General features: G+C 35.2%; 4 protein-coding genes and 1 non-coding gene across 7 annotated transcripts; 1 reads left to right on the forward strand and 4 right to left on the reverse strand.

Moving 5' to 3' along the window:
* Positions 1-594: 594 nt before the first annotated feature.
* TRNAR-ACG lies at positions 595-667 on the reverse strand. The gene has a single exon. It is a non-coding gene; the product is annotated as a tRNA-Arg (tRNA).
* Positions 668-1,197: 530 nt separating this feature from the next.
* On the reverse strand, positions 1,198-5,714 carry LOC125201214 (cyclic nucleotide-gated ion channel 4-like). Its single transcript, XM_048099237.1, has 6 exons — positions 4,955-5,714; positions 3,576-3,794; positions 3,147-3,460; positions 2,836-2,944; positions 2,325-2,648; positions 1,198-1,825 (listed from the first exon to the last, which is right to left on the reverse strand). The coding sequence occupies exons 1-6, from the start codon at positions 5,453-5,455 to the stop codon at positions 1,310-1,312; spliced, it is 1,983 nt and encodes a 660-aa protein (XP_047955194.1). The 5' UTR covers positions 5,456-5,714; the 3' UTR covers positions 1,198-1,309.
* Positions 5,715-9,566: 3,852 nt separating this feature from the next.
* Positions 9,567-10,622, forward strand: LOC125221574 (probable dynein light chain). The gene is made up of 2 exons (XM_048123715.1): positions 9,567-9,981; positions 10,158-10,622. Exons 1-2 carry the CDS (start codon positions 9,697-9,699, stop codon positions 10,317-10,319), a joined length of 447 nt encoding a protein of 148 aa, XP_047979672.1. The 5' UTR covers positions 9,567-9,696; the 3' UTR covers positions 10,320-10,622.
* Positions 10,623-10,967: 345 nt separating this feature from the next.
* LOC125221565 (3-deoxy-manno-octulosonate cytidylyltransferase, mitochondrial-like) lies at positions 10,968-13,841 on the reverse strand. Its single transcript, XM_048123704.1, has 8 exons — positions 13,420-13,841; positions 13,201-13,246; positions 12,926-13,012; positions 12,704-12,828; positions 12,057-12,196; positions 11,907-11,958; positions 11,708-11,818; positions 10,968-11,348 (listed from the first exon to the last, which is right to left on the reverse strand). The coding sequence occupies exons 1-8, from the start codon at positions 13,654-13,656 to the stop codon at positions 11,256-11,258; spliced, it is 891 nt and encodes a 296-aa protein (XP_047979661.1). The 5' UTR covers positions 13,657-13,841; the 3' UTR covers positions 10,968-11,255.
* Positions 13,842-13,946: 105 nt separating this feature from the next.
* LOC125221555 (terminal nucleotidyltransferase 4B-like) lies at positions 13,947-18,968 on the reverse strand. Of its 3 annotated transcripts, none has more exons than XM_048123687.1 (13): positions 18,393-18,968; positions 18,038-18,150; positions 17,877-17,933; positions 17,203-17,298; positions 17,052-17,122; positions 16,670-16,712; positions 16,486-16,566; positions 16,357-16,416; positions 15,965-16,015; positions 15,621-15,718; positions 15,145-15,193; positions 15,005-15,049; positions 13,947-14,604 (listed from the first exon to the last, which is right to left on the reverse strand). In XM_048123687.1, exons 1-13 carry the CDS (start codon positions 18,739-18,741, stop codon positions 14,278-14,280), a joined length of 1,440 nt encoding a protein of 479 aa, XP_047979644.1. In that variant the 5' UTR covers positions 18,742-18,968; the 3' UTR covers positions 13,947-14,277. The 3 variants fall into 3 exon arrangements, with proteins under 3 accessions (XP_047979644.1, XP_047979643.1, XP_047979649.1); XM_048123686.1 differs by having other exon boundaries at positions 13,947-14,661; positions 18,393-18,965; XM_048123692.1 differs by lacking the exon at positions 18,393-18,968 and having other exon boundaries at positions 13,947-14,661; positions 18,022-18,150.
* Between the last annotated feature and the right edge of the window lie 5,102 nt (positions 18,969-24,070).

The following is a 24,070-nucleotide window of genomic DNA, read 5'->3' on the forward strand; positions in this document are numbered from 1 at the left end:
GCTGAATTGGCTGTCAGAGCTGTGTTTCGTTCTCTTTAGTCCGATAGCTTCTACGTTATTTGCTCACGTTTCACAATGGCCAACATTCTCCCTAAGTCTTCACGTACTTGAAAGACTATTTTGTTCAATTAATCGATTAACCATTATCCAAATCGGTTAATCCTAAACCAACTAATCGATTCTAAAAAATGTAAATAAAGGCCCCATATAGATCCAACAAACACCATATCTCACAATTCAGTCCAACAAACATAATTCCTTTTGACCCTTGATCTTCCTTATGGGCCATTTGAGCCCATGATTTGGCCCAATAAACTATGCTCTTAATCTATCCACATCACAATCCATTCACAACTAGAGTATTTCTTATACATCAAAATTCATGATTTTGAAGATCATTTGAATGATTTTTCAGTTTTGAATCAATCCAAAACTTTCACATGAGATGAGACCTAATCACTCCATAAATATTTCCTATTTGTGGCAATTGCAGTAGCATTATAATGATAAAAAAAAAATGAAACGACTTTAGGGGAAGAAGCACCATTTATTTTTTGGAAATAAAGCCAAAACATTTTAATATATAAAATGCAACGACTCTGCTGGGGATCGAACCCAGAATCTCTGGTTCCGTAGACCAGCGCCTTATCCATTGGGCCACAGAGTCATTGTTGGTGGGTATCAGTTTACATTTTGATTATATGAACTTAAGACAGGGAGAATTATGCAAGCCTCCTATATAGATGAACACACAATTTTTTAATTTGGTGAAGGCTATATATAATATATCAAAATAATAGTCAAAAAGATAAATAATAACACAAATAAAATCAAATTTAATTCTTGTACGATTTTGTACAAATCTGTTAGTAGTCATTTTCACTCTTCTATTCTCGTTTTTTTATTTTCTCCACAACTTCTCGTCACCCTCTGAATCTGGTGGTTCGTATAGAAACTGATGCTCAGTGTGGAGGTCTCAACCCGCTTATATTTAAAATAAGACAAAAGAATAACTTATTAGGGTCTTAGGCTCCTTTTGACTCTTACTGTGCCCGCCCTTCTTGAAAAATATCTGAAATTCAATCTAATAGTTTTTCACGATATTGATTTTCCACGTAAAATAAATCTTCTCTACGATTTTATATTCTACATCAACTTTATTTTCTTGGTTTGGGTCCAATTTTTTATCCTCCAAGAGAATAAATAGTTATTCGATTTTATATATCATCACTTTTCCCAACATTAAACAAGACATACCAAAATCCCACAAACAACTAAAATCAACAAATCAACACACCCCAATAAAAAGTCAAAAATCAAAATCATCATGATTAGGCTTAGGAGAAGTGAGCAAAGCCGTGTAAAGCCTCAACCTATCCTCCCCAAGCGACGAGCACCTCGACAGCGGCCGCCGAGGCCTTATAAAAGACAGCGACGTGAGCGTGAGGCGGTGCCGGTACCGCCTCCACGCCAGCTGGATCGCCACGGCCGCCCACGTCCGCCACCCGGGCGAGTAGTACCGCGCGCTCCGCTTCACCTTCTCGCTCACGAACGTGTACCGGAAGTGCTGCGTCACGTACTTCACGTCCTCCGCCTCCAGCCCGAAGGCCTCCGTCGTCTCCAGCGTCACCAGGGACGACGACGACGGCGGGAGCCTCTCGACGAACGGCCTCCTCAGGCACCACGAGAGGAGCTCGTCCCCCGAGAAGTTCCCCGGCCCGAGCATGCAGCAGCTCTTCACGCCGTCGCGGAGGACTTGGCTGCTCTGGAGATGGCCTCGCACGATGAAGAGCATTCGTTGCACCGGATCGCCTTCTCTCGTTATCTGAAAGAAATTACGTCACGTTTAGGGATTTTGGCGCCTAATATCGCGAAACTTTCCAAACAGTTGTTTTTTTCTCACACATTTTAAACTTGACATATAATGTCACGAACTTAAATAGTTGTTGAATTTTTCTGACCGGCTACATTTCACTTAAGATATAGTGATGTGATTACAAAGTCGCTAGAAAGCCAGAGACATGGTTATCCATTTCATTTGAATGCAGTTGGATTTTGTCGTCGGTGAAAAATATTCAACAACGTGATATTATATAAGTTCGTGGAAAAAGCGAAAAGTTCTGTGATACTAGGCGGCAATATCCCTAGAAGTTATTATTGATGTAGTTAATTAAATATACACAGTACTTAAATTCAAAGCTCGATTTGTTGAATTTCTATGTTCAAATGAATGAATAAAAGCTAAGTGATTTTTGAAATTTTCGTAAATTGTAAATTTGTAACCATAGTACTATATGTAAATTAATTGGTGATTTTTGACTTACCGTTTCTCCTTTTGTGAAAATGAGAGATTTGACTCGGTCACATATGTTCTCGAGCACGAGATTGTCCATGTGCTGGAACAATGGCACCTGCCTCACCAAGTCCAAACACAGATGATACTTGATGTCTCTCCTGAGGCCTTCCGGAAGATTCCGAGTCATCTCACATTCATCGACACCACGCATCGCAGCCCACCGCTGCCTCTCGTAGTTGCGCACCCTCTGCTTGAACGCCTGCGGCAGCCGCCTCTTTCTCATCCACCACTCTATGTTTCGCATCTTCAGCTGCATCGCTTGCTTCTTTGACGTTGTCGCGTGCAAGAAAACCTAACGAGGAATACAATTGTATTTTCGCAACATAAGTTAAAAAAAATAAATTGTATGAGTGGCTGCCATGGCATTTCTGGTTGGCCATAAAGGAAAATTAGTGCTCCTGGCGAGCTTGAGAGTCGATCGCCTCCCTAAATATGCCGTTGAATTGATTTTAACTACTCAAGAGATTTAATTTACGTACCTTGATGTTACCGATCAACATTGTGACAAGCAAAAGTCCAGTGGTGAGGACAATTATGATGAACACCACTTCTAGCCAGTCAGTCGTGCTCTCTAGATTCCCAAAAGTACTGTTTAATTCACAAATTCATCACGTCATAAATCGAAAATGTTAATGGTGTGAGATATGCAAATTCATCCTATTACACCCGGTACGAATTGTACCGATTGTACTAGGATGTTGCGCACCACAAATTGTTAACGGAATGCAATATTTTAAATTTTCACAATCTCTAACGACTATCCGAGGACCAAAATAAGGGTATATCGTACCTCAAAGTCATAAGTCCCCAAAATATAGGAAACAATACTTTCTCAAGACGGTTATTATTGGTGACGAGCTGCACGGTCCACTTATAAACGCCATAGTCGAAATTGTCATAATTTTGAAGGCATGAAGACCTCGCATGCCTATTCTCTCCCCATATGAATCTCGTTCTATCACTAATGAGATCTTTATTCCCATAGTAAATTGAATGTTGACATGCCATCATCTTTATGTCGCAGCCTTTGGTCGTCATGCATTGATCCCTCAAGCATCTCGCACCTCGTTGGATGCCGAGCAAGTACCAGCACGCCCCTACAGCCTGGTTTGCAGTATGAAGTGAACGAACGAGGAAATAGAAAACATCTTACCAATTAAGTTGCAGTTATTCGTTTAGCTAGAACGAAGAAATGTTGTTGTATTGTTAGAGTACTTACGTGGGATGCGACAAAGTACGCGATCATGTTGAGAGCAATGCCCCACCAAACGGAGCTGAAAATGTAGGTCCCGGAGAAATTCTGCATGCGGCGGAGCAGACATACCGAGTGGTAGATTTTGGGCAAGTATTGGAACACGAACATCACCAACAACACCGTCATCACCACCGTCGTCCATCCTCTTTCTAGAAGCTTTGGGATGATCACCCAGATTACTATCTGCGCCAAATATATCCCGATATTTAGTAATTGTATCAATTCTACTAGTACAATCTTACAAATTCATCAAGCATATGCCAATTTTACGATTTTATCACTTTCATCACACGGTTTTATATACAAGTGACTCAATTATTCTTATAATATCTAGACATCAATTTGATATGAACTAAAACCAATTTTTTACTAATCTTAGGTAAATAATTAAATTAGTTATTTTTAGATTTTAGTAATATTTTGCATGCATCACATGTATCTCCACCCCACAATTGAAATATAGAACTATGTTAACCGTTGTAGAAAAATGGTGAGGACTATAGTTATAATATTGAAAAAAAAAGTAGATAAGTAGAGTAACTTATTGCATGGTGAGGAGACGATGTTGTTGACACGAGTCAACACAAACAAACACAAGAGGACATAAACAATCACATGAGCTTGTGAGAAACAATAATCGATGTGAAGCTATCATATTAATACACAAACACAATTCAACATCACATTTTGTCTCGTTGCTTCATCAAAACTACATTGCACAATATGCGGTCTAGTTCAAATAACAACAATATACCGTTACTTTATACGTTCACCGCAATAAATTGCGCTACTCGATATCGATATTGTGACTTTATACGTTCAGTGCAATTTTATACGTTCAGTGCAATAAATCTGTAGAAATTTGACAAATTTTTAAAAAATTATAATTTCATTATGATATTAATTTTGAAACAAAGAGAAATTAATAAAGACTGTGAAACGAATTAGGCATAGGATTTAAGCTTGCTTAGGCCTATGACAAATTCTGAAGCATCAAAATTAACTAAATAATATTTTCAGTAACTATGATTTTAACATAAAATTACTAAAATATCCCTACAAAATTTCAAAATTGATGGGTGCCGGCCCCACCCCACAAAATTATACTCCTATAAGCTAATGTAATTTTAAGTTTTAACGGTACTTTTAGTACGATACGATCGATATCAGAATCAAAAATTGATTATACCAAAATTTTCCGTACACCGAAAAAGTTTCGATAAGGCAACAATATGATATTTACTCATGACGACGTTTTCGATAAGATATGCGGCTATGACAGTTTGAGTCCACATTTCCTTGTTAGTAAAAATATCGTAAATCTTTGCGATCGAACGACTGACCTGGGGCAAGGGGAGGATGACGAAGAGGTCGAACGAGAAGCCCTTGCGCGACTTGAGGTACTTGAAGGCGACCGTGGCGCGGTCATGCGCTCTGCGGTCGTCAGGGCTGCGGTTCATGTTGAACTGCAGCCACACGTTCCAGAGGTGCAGCGCGTCGATCATGCAGCGGAGGACGGTGACGGTGACGGCGAACCACCCGTCGACGAAGAGGCACATGCAGCTCTCGCTTATCGACAGCGTGTAGAAGAAGAGCGGGTCCACAAACAGCCCCACGGCGCAGACGAGGAGGAATAACCGGTTCCACTCCTGCACCCACGCGGCCCTGGGGTCGAGGACTCCGCCCCAGAGCCGCCACTGGCGGCCGCGGAATCCGCAATCGCGGCCGCAGATTTCCAAATTGGTAGCTTCCTCTTCTTCCAATTCCTCTTCCTCTTCTAATTCGGAATCGGAGCTGGTGGCGTAATTGTAGCCGGAGCCTTGCTGCTGGCGGCGATTCGGCATGGCTGATTGAGTTTTTTGGGGGTGGATTTAGGGATTGAGTTTTGAATCTGGTGGAATACTAGGTTGGTGAAAGGCGAGATGAAGGAATTTTGATTGCAGATATGGGGAAGGAGAAGATGAGGTGTGGAATTACGGAAATGGCCCTGTGGTTATACGTCGATTTCACGGCTTTGTTTTTTTTTGGAGTTAATTTGGAGTTTTGTTTTTTTTCATGTTGAGGTTTTATTTTATGGTGGAGGATATTCTTATAATATTATTATTTTTATTTGGTTGTGTCGAAATTGATGTATGATGTGTGTGAATGTATGTATTTACGTTTGTATTTACTTGCTACTTATGTGTTTTGAAATTTTGACAGTGGGAAAGTAATATGTCCATTTTTCTTTTTGTGTATAGGTTGTGTTAGGTGTTACTAATTTACTATAATAAATTAAAAGATGTTTTAGTGTAATTGAACATTTTTATTTGTGTTCAGATTGATAGATGTAGTACAAGATTGAGTTTATGTATAAATATTGTTGTTCTAAAAAATGGAAAAGGTATGATATATAATCTCGGGACAATGTTAATGTTACGTAAGATTAGTGTTGGCATTTTGGGTCATGGGCTACAAAATTAATCTTGGATATTCTCGAGTCAATTCAATTTCAGGCAATATCGGTACAAGTTCATCTCGAGGAATCAAACACGGCCATTTTTTTTAATAAAAAACACTCAATGTGAGTATATATAGTGCCATATTATATGATATCATTCTTGAATCTTGAGATATAGTGTAACAAATTTTGTGTTCCATTTTATTTCTCTTTCATTTTTCTGATTTGTATGTTATGATTAATATAGTAGGAGTAATATTTTTATAATTATTTAGAGTAGTGATACACTAAATTATGGAACATTGCATTTAATTTCATCTGGTGTAATAGGGAGATATACTAGTTGTACACAAAAATTAAGGTCATGAAGGATTTTATTAATGTGTGAGACCAAAATGTTTTTTAATTTGTACTCAATCTATAAATATAAATGTACCGCTTGTGCCCTCACTTTCGAATTTAAAGAATTCTCGTTGAGTTGTCTCATTTCTCATAAATTTCTATTCGTATTTCAATATGATGTTTTGAGATTTTGTAAATTAATTCTTCAAATATATCTATTTATTGTAGATCTTCGTAATTCAAGGGTTAGTATATCTTTTGTTCCTTTATATGCGTCACATGAATTTCCCATCAAATTTATTATTTAATGATCTTATAAATCAATCACAAATAATTTATGAGGAATCATAGCCGCAATATAGTAATTTATCCTCTCCCTTATCCGATAATTTTGTTTGTCGAAATGTATGAAGAAGGCCAGTCTTTCTTGATTTGCTGTGATACAAGTGATGCGTTTGAAAGGGAGAAAGGGCAAATATAGGAAACTTAATTTCGTAGGGCATCCAAATGATTTGCCAAACTGATATTATTCTCAAATAAGTTCGAACAACACAGTTTCCATGCAGCTTCGTTGCTTTTGTTCTTTAGCACTTCAATTATTTTATGCAACCAAACACACATGCATATAACATATGTATATATATTAGACCGGGTTTAGGGTAGGCCGACCCCACTGCCGGCTTATGAGGGTGGTCGGAAAACTCCACTAAATTCGATATCCGACATGTCTTAAACCCCACACACGAGTAAGAAATAAGGGGCTTAAGCACCTGCCGAGTGTTTTAAAAAATCATTTTTACAATTTCGTATAACATCGTTCAATTTTTAATATTTCGTGTGAACAGAAATGCAAGAGTACTCACTATAGTTGCAACAAAACTTAGGAAAATTATTTTCTCGAACCCATGAGGGCTGAAAAACCCAACCTTTCGAGAAATTGCGGACACACGTGTACGAATTGAGGGGCTTAAGCACCTACCAAAGTTATAAAATATTTTTTTTAAATCGTATACCATTGTTAGAGTTTTAAATTTCGAGTAAATTGTTAAGCACAAGTCTCTATCTTAACCACGATACATAGGAAAATTGCGGTCTCAAAATTTGAACTCAAAGTACAGACTACATAGCTTCAACCAAAACAAATATTTGCATCTGAGTCTGCTAGGGTTGAGGTTCGCTTTTGTTCTTCGTTTGTCATCAATTATCAACGAAACTATCGCACCACATGTGCCTTCCGGAGCGGACGACGACTTTTTTTAATGTGTCCGACCCCATAAGTTGATATGTTTCTTGGATCTTGGATCCATCGATCATTGTATATGTATCATATATGTATATATAATTGTAGCATCAAACGACAAAGGGGCGTACCAGCATAAATCACGTCCCATATTGAAGAGCCGTTTTAAAATAAAACTGATATATATCATTTTCAGGTTGGGAATAATCAAAATGATAAACACATCCCACCCACCGTTCGTTCATTTTGTACAATTGTGAGTAAATATAGTAGTATTAGTTATATATGTGCAAAATGGATATTGGAAATCAAATATTTTCTTTAATTTCAATATAGGTATAATCGATATTGATATGAAGACATATAAATATTTTAGTGTTAACTTGTTATACTAGATATGCATATGAACTATTCGTATCAATCGTAGCACGCGTCATCCTAGTATATCCGATACAGATTGTGCGAGCCATGAGGGCGGAGCCAGGAATTTGTAGGAAGTGGGGCAAATTTATATATAAAGAAATTTTAAAAATTTGAGAAGGGAATTTTGCGAGTGATTACAAGAAATAAAATTTATATTCAATAATATATAGAAAATTATGAGGGGCGCAAATGCCCCATCATCCTCTAAGGTAGATCCGCCCATGTGCAGTATACCTGATAAATCATATGTTGATGCAGTAAAAGCGTCGACTATTGATCGCATTTACTTGAGAACAACATTGCCGGAGTTTCTAAACGGCCTACACGCTTAAAGACTTTGTGGTTCATATAAATCATACTCGAGAACAACATTGCCGGAGTACTAACATTCTCTAGAAAATAGTTGCAATCCTTTCATATAAACTTAATCTTGATTTAAAAAAGATTTGAAAAATACTATTTGAAACTTGGGCCTTTTCTCAATAATGAACAAAACTTCTAGTATTACACTACATAAATAAGGCCCAGCTCTAATGTTTTTATATTAATTGGGCCTAACTATTTTAGAAGGCCCAAATAAGTCCCAATTCAAATTATGAATTTCAAGAAGAATACATCAAGGGTCGTTTGTTGTGTTCTCATGCCAATTTTATTTTGAAAAATACATAGTTCACATAGTCACATAGTTATATTTAATTTAATGTAGGACGGAGTATAAAAGTTAGAAAATAAAAAATTTAAAAAGCGTAATTTCTTTTTTGATGAGATTAATATAGTAGGCAATTAAAAAGAGTAAACCTAGAGTACCTAACCCACAAAAACGAGGAATAAAATATTTTCTTTGTGGCGTTTCCAAATCAAAAGCTGATGCTACCTTTTCTTTTTTTATTTTATTTGGGTCAATCATCGTATATATCTCAACATTTTCATTTATTAATTTTATTTAACTTTTTCTAGTTACATCAATTATATCACAATATTTTAAATTTATCAGTCCACATCATTCCATTAAAATTACAGTAGTTTTTTTCCTTTTTTCTTTTTTTCATATTTTAATAAAATAATACTCCCTTCGTTCCATATTAATAGAGTCATTTTTCTATTTTGAAAGTTTTAATTGAGTCATTTTTATTTTTGACAAAAAGTAATTCTCCTTTTACTTTATTCTCTTTTTATCTCTCTTACTTTTTTTCGTCATCCATTTAACACACTATTATACGTAAAAGAAATGTTTTTATTAATAAGAGACGGAGGGAATAGTAATCAGTGTTACCAAAAACTTGGTTTTATTCACAAACAAACAATGGAAAACAATTTAAACTTCTGATTCAATATTCCACTTTCAAATCTCATAAAATAAACTAATTTCATAATTGAAATACTTTTATGTACATTAATATCAGCAACCACCTAGCCACATTTTTCTTGCTTTTGTTGGACTTATATATAGGTAGTCAAAATTCAAAGATGTAGCCTACCTTGGCTCAACAACTCCATTTCTAATCTCTATACCCCACACTCAATTAAAGACAAATTGGTACCACACACATATTCAAATATTCAACACAAACTCGTTGAACACAACATTCTTTCAATTAAACACAGTCAAATATCTCAACACACACCTACTGCATGTGGAAATGGAGACGACCGCGCCGCGCAACCATCCCACATTAAAACAGCTCATGCACAACGACGGCGACGGCAACGGAGTCGCCCCTCGGCGGAAGCCTCCAATACACAAACACAATGAAGAAGAAGTGAAGTTAGCTGCCTTAGCAATCAGCTTCAACATGCGGCTGAGGTCCGCCGACATGCCCTTACCCATGCAAGAGCGCGCCCTCCGCCACGCCCGAGCCCTCCTCGACGCCGCCGCCCGCCGCCGCCGCCCCAATCCCACCCTCCTCGCCCGCTCCCTCAAGAAGGTATATATATATATATATATATAGGGGACGGACGCAGAATAAAATATTTATATTTTAGTAGTGGATGTGTTTTTTAAAATTTATTCGAATATATAATTTTTAAGTGATTCAAATTATTGATAGTTTTTGCCATTTTAAAGATTATATGAAAATTAATTGATGAATTTTGTTGGTAGGAATTTGACTCGGTGTATGGGCCGGCGTGGCACTGTGTGGCCGGGAAGAGTTTCGGATCGTTCGTGACTCACACACCGGGTGGATTTCTCTACTTCTCGGTTGACTCGCTTTCCTTTCTACTTTTCAAGACGGAGGTTCATCCCATCTCACAAACATCTTGATTATGTTGAGTCTAAATACACACACAAAATTTTCTTTGTGATTTTTTGTATAAACTAAACATATAATTTCCAATACAGAATTTTCAATTGTTTTGATTTAACATGCCTAAACGGATTAATTTGGAGATGTGGGTTTCAAATGTTTACATGGAATGTGGTAGGAAATTGCATTAAATTGCCTGAAGTTGACAATCATGTCAACAAATACCAGTTTGGTAATTTATGTTATTTGGATTTTGGAGGCAGAATTTTTAGTTTATGTACAAAAATTTGTATATTTAGACACAATTATTATCCTTTTCATCTTGACTACTTTAGCTAATCACTATTTGTGCATTTCAATTCAAATATTCAAATGACTGGAAACACTGAAACACATACATCATCATCACAAAACTTGATATTGACCGTGAAATTTCAAACAAAATAAAAAAAGTGTGACATGCGCGAAAAAGGGAAGAGCATGAGCACCAACATAAGATGGGATTTAAATACTATTAAAAACGTTCTCTGAAATTGAGAAAAGGAAAAGTCTGTTTCGGGGTGCTGTGGTTAAAAGTCAAAGACAGATTATGAGGAAATGTCAATTTATGGCCTACGTTATATTCGATTCATAAACACGTCTTAAATTATTGATAATATCTCAAATGTCACAATTAGTCAATTTAGAACTGAAAACCATACCATCCATACAGCCTTTGATATTTAAATTACAGCCATAATATACACAACCACATAAGATAGTTAAATAAATGGAATAAATATTACTCTAGTACAAGCACTTATCCCAGGTGAAGAGCTCTGCAACAAAAAGAAGAGAAGAAAGAAGACTAATTCTTCAAAAACTATAAATGGACAGGCCGAGGAGAAGAGGCTGAGACCATTATCTGCACCGTGCACATCGAAAATCAGTTGTATCTGCGAGAAATTATACAGCTAATGCAGGTTCCGTTCGCGCATGTAGCTCTCTATTTTATCTACATCTTCTGGGACGTCAACACCGTGGGCCTCATGATCGACTTTTATAACCTGCATAGAAATTATTTGTATCACAGTCTCAAACTACACTTATTTGATCACAATCTTCAAAACCTCAATCCTATGTTTTATGAATCTATCATATCACTCAAAGTAAACATCTCCTAAGTATTCAGTGTGTTGTTATAAACTGCATTCACACGAGTATCTGCGTGTTTGGGATAGCAGTTGGAAGTCTAGTTCAAAATGTTGGATAAAACGTCAAAACATATCCTCTTCAAACCTATATGGCATCTTAGCAAAGTTTTAGGATTTCCACATATGCAAATGAAAATAAACAATGAGAATTTATAGGAAGAAAAGGAATAAGGAATAAGGAATAAGGAAAAGGAACATAAGCAGAAGGAAACCTTCATCTTGTATCCGTTTTCAAGAACTTTCAGTTGCTCGAGATCTTCCTCCAGCTGAAGTGGAGTTGGAGGCAGCTCCGGGTATATGTTGAGAAACTTTGTATCATAGCTCTGTCAATATATCAGAAACGCAGCATTAGAGCTTGATGATTGCTTGGAGCATTCACAATCTGAGCTATCTCGTTAGTTGATTCAATACCTGAATCCCCAAATGAAGCAAATATGGAAAATGAGGGTTGACATTCCCGGACCTGCAGAAGTTATGATGACATAAGTTTCTATATTTTTCAATACTGAAAGCAGGATATTCTCTGGAGAACAAATTGAATTCTGTCTGAGAATAACTAACTTATTAAATGGTATTAATCCTCGAGAGAAATAAATCGCATAGCCATGGTTATCCACCACACATTTGACACGATTTGGATCATGTGCATCTTCAGGTTTCAGAGAAGTAACTGCAGTGCTGAAGACTGCATCTGGAGCAGCCTGCATTAGCCGAGTTTTAAATATGACTACTAATCCAGAATAACTGATTGGCTTATATGCTTTTGTGTTCTTCCACGTTTTGCCTTTTTCATACTCTATCCTTAACATAGTAACAAGAAATAGGAAGGCATGACAATGGTAGAAACATGAACTTAATCCAGTGGCAGTCTCATGATCAATCTATAAAAGTCACTAGACCACACAAAGAATTAAAGACAGAACAAATCAGCTGCAACTAAGTAGTTGTTTTATTTGTATAATTGCCCTTTTCAGCCAGTGTACATAAATATTGGAGAAGTCATTGGTTAGACAGGGAGAACTTCATGAAATTCAAAAATTTTGAAATTCTCCATCTGTTTGTGTCAACTTCCTAGTGCAAGTACCATTGCCCCTCTATCAAATCAACATTCTAGATTGATCTCAACATCCCAGAAACCATGTTCAATACCTATTAAGCCAGCATTTCCATAAAAATCAATGAAAAATTCAAGTGTAAAGCTCATCTACCTGCAGTGCTTTGACAATGCCGTCTATTATCTCAGGTTCGATGAGTGGCTCATCACCCTGGATATTAACAACAACATCATATCGCTTATCCAGCTTGCTAAGCGCTTCATTACAACGCTCCGTCCCTGTCATTGTCAAATCCAGATAAAAGAACTATTTAGTGAAAATCCTTCAATGGAAGAACCTTTGTGCAATTTGGAGCACGAATGCAACATCTCATACCATTTCTGCACGATTCCGATGTCATCATCACATCGGCCCCAAATCCTCTACAGCACTCAGCAATTTTCTCATCATCAGTCGCCACAACTACACAAGCAGATCCTAAATCAACAACTAAAGTATACACAAGTAGGTAGGTTTCTACACACACAAAGCAAATCCAAATCAATAACTAAACCTAGGTAGGTTTCTACACACAAGCATATCCAAATCAACAACTAATAATTAGGTAGGTTTCTACAAACATATAAGTAACGAGGCGTAGCAATGGATACCAATATGATCCAATGAGGTTGCCATTTTAGCTCTTTCCCATGTTCTCTGCAATCAACCGACCAAATTAAAGCAATCAATAATGCATACAATACATATACAAATATGTGCTATCAAAGCATTAATTCAGCTCAATTTTGTTATCTTTTTACAATTAGATCCAGTAAATCAAACGGTAACCAATTATCAATCAAATTGCAGATCTCACTGGAGACGAATACCTGGATCATAGGCTTGCCGAGGATGTTGACGAGAGGCTTGCCTTGGAAGCGAGAAGAAGCGTAGCGGGCGGGTATAATTCCGACGACTCGGCTCCGGAACTTAGCGGATCGCCGATAATACATGTAATGGGCGCCAACCGCCAAAGCAGCGGCGGCCCCCGCCGCCACGCCGTGGATAATCCACGACTTGGTGGAGCCAGAGCCTGACGAAGACGATGGCGGATCGGAAATCGGCATTCCCGAGCAAATGTAGCAGAATTCTCGGCCGATTTGGATGAAGCGCACGAGCTGCTTGTTTTGATTCAGTCAGTCAGTCATGATCCAGTAAACAAGATTAGGAATTTTTGCTCTTTATCTCTAACTAAATTATTTAATATTATTGTTTCATTGTTATAAAAATAAGTAATCAAATAAGAACAACATTTACAAAGCATAACTGATCAGAATTTTGCATAAGTTTCTTATTCAATCTGTCATTAAATATTTCATATGGCCATTTAAGGGTATTTCATAAGCAAATTACATAGTAAACCATGAAAGTAAACTAATTTAAAATTAAAAATACAAGATCTAAGACATTAGATTAGTATCTCTGCCAGTAGTTAGACGAAAATCAAAAGGGCTTTACACTCCTGCAGATCACATTTCCTATATCCAAAACCATGTATACCTTGCAAAGGGAAAGCCTAAGCCTCTATCAACCTTGTAAACATGTGCAATTAATTTATACAGATTGAAATGATACAATTACAACATGATTCCTAATTAAATTCAGTGATCACGGATGTCTCTACTGCCATTACTATAGCACCATTTTAATGGTGTCTGCCTCTCGGTCTCGGCCTCGACCTCTTTGGACTACACTGAGCCATTTTTGTGGCTGTCTACAGTTGGGGTGGCGTGAACTTTTGCCTTTTTAGACGATCTTCCGTCTCTAGAAGCCGTTCTTTTTCTTTCCCTGGGAGTTCTACCTCCGCGAGGAAGTGATTCTTCCTCTTCGTCGTTTAAGGCCCAGTTACAATAAATTTCCTGATGATCATCACCGTTCAGCCGCTCCAGAGGCTCTCCATTACCAGGGAATATGTTATCAAATGTCAATTTCCCATTAGACCCTCCCTTTCGTTCCAGTAGAACAGCATCTGGCCTGATTATAGCACTAAGAATACTCCTGTTTGGACCAAGATGCTGTATGGTCTTTGCATTAGTCAATGTAGTGAAAGCCATAGCAAAAGCAGATCTAGCCTGCTCAACACCAAGCCATAACAGTTTAGTGATGCGAACATATTCAACATGTAACCACGCATTGGTGAGGGTAAAAGTAAAAGTACAAATCGGTAAACAAATGTCTAAAAACAGATGAGGATGTTGATACTATAAAAACAGTAAAAATGCTCCACTTTGCATGAGCAAATTGTTGGTATTAGAAAATAGCTTGTCTTTCATTGAATCAATAGGGATTTCCACGATTAAGTTGAAATCAATATTAATAACAGTACATCTCTAATCCTCACTTTATTTGAGTGTCTAGTGCATCTTAACAAAATACCGAGAAACAAGAACTTATAAAAGGTTATAAGAGACTTGCCTGATAATAGTTGAACGAGCTCTTCCCTATATCGTTATCTGGAGCCTGTTTTCACATGTAAATGTATGAATTATAGAATCATAGAGTTGCCTGATAGTTGTTTCGGGGTATGCAAGAATAATCAGATTTCAAATGGTAACCTGAGGATCTTCAATGGCAATTAGAGATGGCCTGCCTTCAACTGAAAATCTGACATTCACAAACAGATTTTATGCAAAATAACAGAAGTTCAAATTGAAGTTCAGAAAATTTTGATGGGCTAATTGGCTGCAAATTCATACACTGATTGTATGAAATTAGGACAAGATACAAACTTTTTCCATAATTTCCCATGAATCAAACTCTGCTCAAATGCTCAAAAGTCAGATGCATATGATGCTCAAAATTCATATGCGACATCTATGCATCCTTTGGCTATATAAATTTCCATGTTAGCAAATTGAATGTTTAAAGTCATGCGACTTATTGAAACTTCAGTGCCAAATCAGTTTCAATTTGACTGGCAGAATTCGAATTTTGGGAAATTTTGTATATCAAAGTTTGTGTATTTTGTCACCAACTTCATATTGTATGGATTTACATCCAACTAGCCCAAATTTAATTGACAACTGGTTACCCGTTGCTATATTTTTCGAAGAAAATGCATTCACCATTGCAAGATATGCCAACGTCGGCTGTGTTTAACTTACACCCATACAAGTCAAAAAAGTTAACCTAGCATCCACAAGAAAATTGTGTTAAATTTCTAATTTTGATTATAAAATTAGGGAACTTCCTTTTTTTTATATGTTCACAGGTTAAGTTTCCAATAGGCTACACAAAAATCTCAAATTACAAATCAGGAAAGACAGTAGTTTTTCTTTACAATCAAAAGCAAACAGTACGACTAATTACGTTATCCATGTATCAGAAATACTAAAACTAATTATGGAATATGGTAAGAGAAAGTTTACAACATACCAGTAAGACTCCTAGGTTACATTCTGGAGAAGTTTGGCTATCTCGATGAGTCTGCAAAATAACAGATCAGGAAAAATTAATGTTAATAAAAGGAACCTATTATCCCACTGAATAGCCATTAGCCACTCAAGTGGGATAATAACAAAGGAAACTTATATTCCCTTTTACAGTACAATCCATATCTGCAGTGTGTGTAGAACATCATGGTTGCTAGTTACACCCAACAGAATAGCTAAAGAAACTTTGACACATATTGCAGTCTAGTTATTAAAACTGAATGAAAAAACAAGTGATTTCTCATAAACAACATGGATATCATGGTTAACAACTAATATGCATATCTCATAGCAACATTAACCTACTTTCCCTATTTGAAAAACTAGTATGCGTACCCGTAACATTGCTATAAGCATAGACAGAAGTGCATAGGATCCAATTCCACCTGTGTACACCTGGAGGATAGTGGCAACTTGAGCTAAACACAAATGCAATTGCAAGGAAAACAACAAAATATATCTTACCTCATTTAACTCTCTTTGCTGAAGGAAGACTTTCAAAATCAGACACAGTGGTTTTAGAGGGGGCCATGCGGACACAGCATCCTGCAAATGAAAGAAAAATAAATGATTTAGAATTAAATAAAGTCACTAGAAATTAAAACCAACTAAATTAAACAAATAACTCAGCAGGCAGAAAAAAGTGTACCTTTATAAACTCTGCAGCTTTTGGTCCATTATGAACATCAAAACTGTTAATAGATAGATATATTAATTTCAAAAGGCATATATAAAGAAAATAAAACTGAAATTTTATTTACAGGCATACATGTTAATGCAATGCAAACTGCAAAGCAATGAGAAATGAAGTTCACCACACATTAAACAATATTATATGATCTCTCTAATGCAGACAGAAGCATACATCAACAAAATACCCAGAAAAGGGTCAGTCAATGTGAGTTGAGGTGTAGAGATAGGAGATGAAAATATGTTCGAGAAATGCAGCTTAATAGTGGTTGATATCCTCTTTCCTTTCTGCTAATGTGTTACTAAATCAAAATTCTGTAGAAGAAACTAAGGAGACTAACCTTATATCAAAAGAAAAACCACTTTTTTTCTCCACAAATTTGATAATTGGTATCCGTGCTTTTGCAATAACCTAATATTTTGAAATAAAGAAGACGGTAAAGAATGATAAAGCACAAAACTGGCAACAATGAGTTTAAGCGCCAAAGATACCTGCATCTTTTTAGCAATTCCCCTTTGAGAGAGTGCCCTGGATAGAGCCTGAAGACCTATCAGAGGAGTTCTTACATTTGAACCTAATATCACAACCTGCCAAGTGATCAACTGCCAAGTAAGACTATGTATGTAGTGGTTGCATATGCCTAACAACCATGTTCGTAATAATAAAAAACATGTACAGACCCAGAGAGCAATGTTCTTCTCATAACTACAAACCAACGATAAGCTGGGAACAACATTAGATTCAGTTTACACATAGTCGACTTCCCAACCTTTCATGGGCTCAGGTGAAGACTGAATTACTCTAGCAATGTAACAACGACAATGTCGAAAATATTTTTGAGGCGTGTATACTCATCCAATGTTCATAACACAAAAATACATATATTTATCTACATAACGATTAAAGCACTTTCCGGTTTATAAATCCGTATTGCTTGGTAGTGTTTCTACATGGCTTGCAAGATGAACTAAGGCTATGACTATAAAAGTCACTATTGAATCCTGTAAATTAACAGATGAGCACAAAAGTATGGAACTTGTAACTAAGTCATCACATTTCAGGAACGATTCAACTTCAACTACCAAATTGATAAACCTATTTTCAAGTAATCAATCATAAAGCAATATATACTCCTACACAATAACCACTAACATGCCAAACTTACATCAATATCACTGGATGGAAGATAAAGCCCCGTCTCAAACGATCCAAAAACTTCGGCCTGTATGTCAAATTTATGGAAAGTAGTCATGATACTGAAGATATACACCACTCACCCAAACAAAAACCATTAACATGCAAGCAAATACATTCCAATCGATGTACCACAGCATTAGGCCAGATGTAGTTGATCACATCAAACACAGATTTTATAGCAGCATTTCTAGATTCTTGCTCCTCGGCAGTTGGCGACAAAAACTCACAAAAATCAAGTATCTCTGCACCCAAGCGAAAAAGAATCACATAAATCATATACTTCTCTGCATTTCCGAGATGATAAACTCAACAAATTATACTCAGTAGCCAAAAATAGCAATACAAAGCTCGAACAGAGCTGTTTCTGCACTTATCAGCATCTCACGAACTTTAAGCAATAGCTAAACAGAGATCTTAGCTAAAACAACTTAGCATATATTCTATCAGCGTTGACGAGAACACAGAGAAGAAAAACCAATCAAACCTTTATGCAGACGAAGCATGGGGCTTTTGAAGCGAGAATTGGCGCGAAACCAGCTGCCTTCCAGAGTTCTATCTGGAGCTGGAGCGGGGGTGGCCCCGGCATCGCGCGACGGTGGAGGAGTGGCTGAAACCGATGTCAATTTATCTGCTGCCTCGTTCACGTCGAGGGAGAAGTAGTCAGGAGCAATGGATTCCGGTGATGGAAATTGGACGGTGGATAGGGAAATGTGGTTGCGCAAGACGACGTAAGGCTCAATTTCGGGGGAGGAAGACGGCGGAGGCGGAGGGGCCGGCGATTCGTCGGCGGCGAGGGGGGTTAGGGTTTCATAACTAATTTCGTTATTTTCCATTGCAATAGGCTGGGAAAGAAGCGTACGGACGAGCGGAAATTCTATTTACAAATGTGGATTTTATATTTCAGAATAAATTCTTTTTTTTATTTTCACATTTTCACTATAGATTCGTATTATCCATTTATCCCCACCTCAACGACTACTTATTTCATTATCGTTGTTATTTGTGCTATTGTAGTCTTCCATTCATTATTAATTGGATCATTTTCTATTTTTAAAAATTCTAAAATAATTAAATTATTTTTATTTTTTAATAATCTTATATCATACACTTTATTTTCTTTTGCATTTCTATGATAATTGTATTATTTCTAATTTTAGAAATAAATTATACTATCTCCTAATTTTCTCCTTATTCTCTTGTTTTATTCTCTGTTGCCTAAGAAGGGAGTACTGATTCTTCTTTTTATTTCTTCTTGGAACCTCAAAACGATTTTTTAAAATAAAAATAAAATCTTTCTGCAATAATTGATTTGACTTGGGAGATATTATAAATGAATTTCTAAAAATTAACTCAAATGATAATAAATTTTGAAATTGTTTATATTCCAAAATACAATTCCTCCTAGTGAACAAATAAGTATCATACACATTGTTAAACTTCAAACCTTAATCAATACTCCATTTTCATTATCAATAATATCATGATTCATGAACTATTAAAGATCATTTTTCATCAATTATCACTCCTATAACAATAATTTCAATGAGAGTAAATACAATATTTGAACATCAAATTTGTATATGAAGTATAAATTCCTACCTTCCTTTCCATTTTGATTCATTAAAATGAAAAACAACAACGCATCGCAATCGCAATCGCAATCGCAAATCAAAGCTAAATCATCAAACACATTCACTGCGCATCGGGATCGTCATCCGGATCTTCGTATTCGTCCTCATCGTCGAACTCGGATCCACTGAAGCTCTCGAGGTCGTCGAAATCGATCTCATCGTCGGATCCCGCGGCGCCGTCGGAATCGGCATCGTTGCGACGATCGCCCTTGGCAGCGGCGTAGCTCCGCGCAGCACCGAATCGAATCGATGAATGCAAATAAGCGTTGGAAGAAATGAATTGCGATTTAGCGCCGCCGCTTCTGAGGAGAAATTGGCTGGAGGTGGTGAACGGAATCGTAATTTTTGAGGCGGCGGAGGAGGAGGAGTGGAGGAGGTGGCGGCGTATGAGGCTGTGGAGTGCGGAGCTGCGGAGATTTAGGAGCTTCGATGTAAACAGCGAAGAAGCTGCCATGGTTGAAGTAACTGTGGATCTGATTTCTGATGCAGAGAGAGAGAGAGATAAAGATGTATATAAAGGACGGCCGGAGGGTTTAAGCAGGGGATAAGGGTTCCGCTTTCTAGAGAGTTATCTTTGTTTATTTGAAATTGTTTATGATTTAAATAAAAAATTTAATTAAATTTATCATCAATGGTTAAACAGTTTTGATTTTATCATTGTACATAAAGGTAAATTGATTTAGTATAATTGTACAATTAAACAATTGATAATTGAAACTATATTGGAAGACGGAAGTTACTCTTATAAATAAAACCTAAAATAAAAGGGAAAATAATGTGGGTAGTGATGGTTAGATTTAGATGAGATTAGGCCTGCTTAGTCGGTCGGTTCCGGTTCTAACCGACCGGTTGACCGTTAATCGGTTTTAAATTTTAAACTTTAGCAATTTTTAAAAAAATGAGTTTTAAAATTGAATTCCATTTTCCCTTTTTTGGCTAAACAAATATTTATTAGAATTTCCAATACTAATTGATCTTGTTGTGACTTTTTGGTTTAAAACGGAATAGTTTATAAATTATTCACAAATAGGTTAAAATCGTATGTTAAATAAATTGTTACATAAATTTGTTATAAAGTTAAATTTCTATCATTTGAAATGATATTGTATTTGTATAAGTTCTTTTAGAAATTAAAAACAAACTTATGATGTCCTACTATCATTGTAGTTAAGATCATAAAAAATGGATTAGGAAAATAATTGTAGATTCAAAGTATCACGATTTAAACATTTTAAATACTTCAGAAAATAGAGCTCGCAAACTAACACTGTTTAAATCTAAAAATCGCTTAATATTTCAAATTATTTTACTTTAATTCAGAATGAATACAATTAAATTAGATTTATTAGTATAGTAGATTATAAAAAAAAAAATTGAATTATAATCCGGTTCCCGGTTAGGAACCGGTCAGTTCCGGTTCGGAAACGAAACTGGTTTTATTTAAAAAGTTGGAACCGGAACTAGATAATCCGGTTCTGGTTCCTCAATTAACCGGTCGGTTCCAGTTCCGATTCCAGTTAACCGAGAACCCGAGAACCGATTAAGCACCCCTAGATGAGATACTATAGAGATATCTATACATATATAAAAGACGAGTTTTGGGTCGTTTTTAAAAATTTATGAATTCTGAGTATAGATTTGAATATTTATAGATATAGGGTGAAATATGAAAATATTGATGTGAATTTAGTTTCTAATAATGATGACAATTTATTTATTGTTTAGCATAATTTAAACATACTGAGTCAATACCGTCACGACTCTATTTAAAAAAAGGAGTTACTACCGTTACAAACTTAGATTGATATGTTATTATTATAGTAGTACTTATAATTGTCAAATTTGGTAGATACTAACATTTTATGTTATAATAATTCCAAAAGGCATCACATTTTGAATTTTAAATTTAAAGCTTTTATGATTGTGTCAATAGCCGGTTCTCAACTAAAAAATACTACTACATGATTTTCACTACAGTTACAAACTTAAATTGATACATGAATATTTATATTTATTATAATACATCTATACATATATAAAAGGCGAATTTTGACCTTCTTTTAAAATATTAATAAGTTTTGTCCTTAACTTGGAATATTTATAAGTTATAACCTCAATTTGAATATTTATGTTTTGAGCTCTAATATAGTCATTTTTTTAAAATGAAGTTTAGATTATTAATTCAATTTTTAATTTTCGAAAATATGCACGGTAAGAAATTCTAGCAGTTACTGTTATAATATATTAATACACATTATGGTGTTCCAAAGCATCAATAGGATATTATGGTGTTCTAAAGCATCAATAGAATAATCGTATTAGTTTCATTTTCTTAATCCATTATTAATTAATTAATTATCTTTAATGACATTATTATATAGTTAGATTGGCCAGCCGTTCTTAAAAAACGCTTGCCATGTTGGTATCTAATCATACCATTTAATTAGGATTAATTTGATAGATTATTATCGGAAGTTACTTTGTTGACTTACAATTTACAAATTAGTTGTTGCTATAAGATTTTTCCTATCCAAATATTTAAATTAGTGATTGGATGAAACATAATTGTTTCTTATTAATTTGTAACCGCCTCATTTATGATTCCTTTTCAATACTTTATATCTATAAATATGTATCATTTGCAATATTCTATTTCACTTCTTCATCGTCTCTCCTCACTCCATCACAAACTTTCACAAAAATAAAAGTTTGTTCACATCATGGAATTTACATTTCTTAATGATCTATAACCTAACAAAACTTCGTCAATGATTTGAGTGCAGTGCGTGCATGTTTATGAATTCATTGAACGTGGACAAACCACTGTAATCTCCTTGGAATGTGTGTTCCACGATCGGAGTACTATTTTTTAGTTATTTATCTAAAACTAAAATCATTCATTGTTAATTTTTCCATGCAGGGAACAAGGATTTAAGGCACGGTTCCAAGGAATTTACAGAATCCTTGTAACTTTTTGTCTGTAAATATGTATTACTTGCTAGCTTATAGTCCATTCCTTATTGCATCATGAATTCTCGCAAAAAGAAGAATTTTTCACGGTATGGTTATTACTCTTTACCCACAGTAGTACATTTATATGAGATTTGTTTCAGTGATCTTAGTTCATTTAAGTTTTTTTTTTTATGTTAGTTTGTTTTAATTTTTGTTAGTTTTGTTTTAATTTTTCTGTCCAGTCTATAATAGTTATTTTTTTTCACAAATATAGAAATCACCTAAGTTTCTGACTATCTGTCTATAATATTTTGAAACTACATCTTTACACATTCGTCGCCAACTTCGTCACTCCATAGTTTTTATGCAAAGAAAACACCTAAAGCAACAAAATGACGAAAGGAAGCAAAGAAGATGAAGATCATAAACTATCACATTTGTTTTCGCGCATATGCATAAATCATTAATTTGGAGATTAATGAGAAAAATAAGGCGGAGGAAGAGTCAAGCGTAATATTAAAGTTTTATTTATTTATTTTTTCTTTATTTTGCTATTCGTATTATTGTATAATTAAGATTATTCGCATATAAATTTTTTCATGTCTTATGAACTACCCCTCCATTTTAAAAATAGAAACTATTTCAATTTTGGGTCATCCCTTAAAAATAGAAACTATTTCCATTTTGGGTTAGAAACTTTCTAATGTTTATATGTGTGTGTTTTTTTATTTGTTTTGTACATTATTTTATCTTTTATGACGATATTATTGTTCTCATTATACTTTTTGGTTGTATGTTAAATATTTTGTACTATCAAATTAGTATTGATAGTATGTTAGATTTGAAGTATGTATGTTTTAATGATGATGTTTTTATTTGTTGCAGAGACCTATAAGTGTCGTAATTAACAAATATTTTTATAGAGTATTAGTTTAGTTCAAATTTATTTAATTTTATATCTATAACTATTTAACATATTGTTACTATATAGTACTATATATATTTTATTTTTTAATCTTATGTAATGATGTTATTTTTTATTATGTTTATTCACAATGTCTAATTAATAAAATAAAAATACTATGTGTCGCGCATAGCGCGTGGGCTAACACTAGTTATTCTAATATTCGAGAATAATCACATTGGTGCAATTTACAAATAATTATAACAGCAATGATAATACTCCTTAGTGGGGATATTCTTTATTAATATTATTGAAAGCTTATGAGTTATGAGATTAATACAAACCAAATAATTTCCTGTTTAATCCAATAGTTAGTTAATTGGCCATAATAATTGTACTGAAAATTGGATCTTTAAATGACTTAATTCAAACAAATAACTTATTTAGAATTATTGAAGGTCAAAATACCTTTGGATCGTACTAATACACAGCTTTACTATAGAATTCAAGTTATAATCATACAAATCACAATTTATAAAATAAATCTTATGACATCACTTTTTTTTCTATTTTTTATTTCCAGTATTAATCTACCTTCACCAACGATAATAGTACTTTTTTCTCTCTTCCGACTTATCACTTTTACAATAAAACACTGTAGTCTACTATCATTAG

This window comes from Salvia hispanica, chromosome 1 (genome assembly GCF_023119035.1).
Source record: "Salvia hispanica cultivar TCC Black 2014 chromosome 1, UniMelb_Shisp_WGS_1.0, whole genome shotgun sequence".
NCBI classification, from domain to species: domain Eukaryota; kingdom Viridiplantae; phylum Streptophyta; class Magnoliopsida; order Lamiales; family Lamiaceae; genus Salvia; species Salvia hispanica.

Coding starts and splice junctions, on each gene's coding strand:
- LOC125221574 (XM_048123715.1), top strand. CDS start 9,697: ATGGAGACGACCGCGCCGCGCAACCATCCCACATTAAAACAGCTCATG. Junction 9,982..10,157: donor TCGCCCGCTCCCTCAAGAAG/GTATATATATAT, acceptor TTTTGTTGGTAG/GAATTTGACTCGGTGTATGG.
- LOC125201214 (XM_048099237.1), bottom strand. CDS start 5,455: ATGCCGAATCGCCGCCAGCAGCAAGGCTCCGGCTACAATTACGCCACC. Junction 3,795..4,954: donor TCATCCTCCCCTTGCCCCAG/GTCAGTCGTTCG, acceptor TATTTGGCGCAG/ATAGTAATCTGGGTGATCAT. Junction 3,461..3,575: donor CGTACTTTGTCGCATCCCAC/GTAAGTACTCTA, acceptor ACTGCAAACCAG/GCTGTAGGGGCGTGCTGGTA.
- LOC125221555 (XM_048123686.1), bottom strand. CDS start 18,741: ATGGAAAATAACGAAATTAGTTATGAAACCCTAACCCCCCTCGCCGCC. Junction 16,417..16,485: donor AGCAAAGAGAGTTAAATGAG/GTAAGATATATT, acceptor ACTATCCTCCAG/GTGTACACAGGTGGAATTGG. Junction 14,662..15,004: donor GCTCGTTCAACTATTATCAG/GCAAGTCTCTTA, acceptor GGTGTTGAGCAG/GCTAGATCTGCTTTTGCTAT.
- LOC125221565 (XM_048123704.1), bottom strand. CDS start 13,656: ATGCCGATTTCCGATCCGCCATCGTCTTCGTCAGGCTCTGGCTCCACC. Junction 11,959..12,056: donor GGATTAATACCATTTAATAA/GTTAGTTATTCT, acceptor TAACTTCTGCAG/GTCCGGGAATGTCAACCCTC. Junction 11,349..11,707: donor AAAACGGATACAAGATGAAG/GTTTCCTTCTGC, acceptor ATTTCTATGCAG/GTTATAAAAGTCGATCATGA.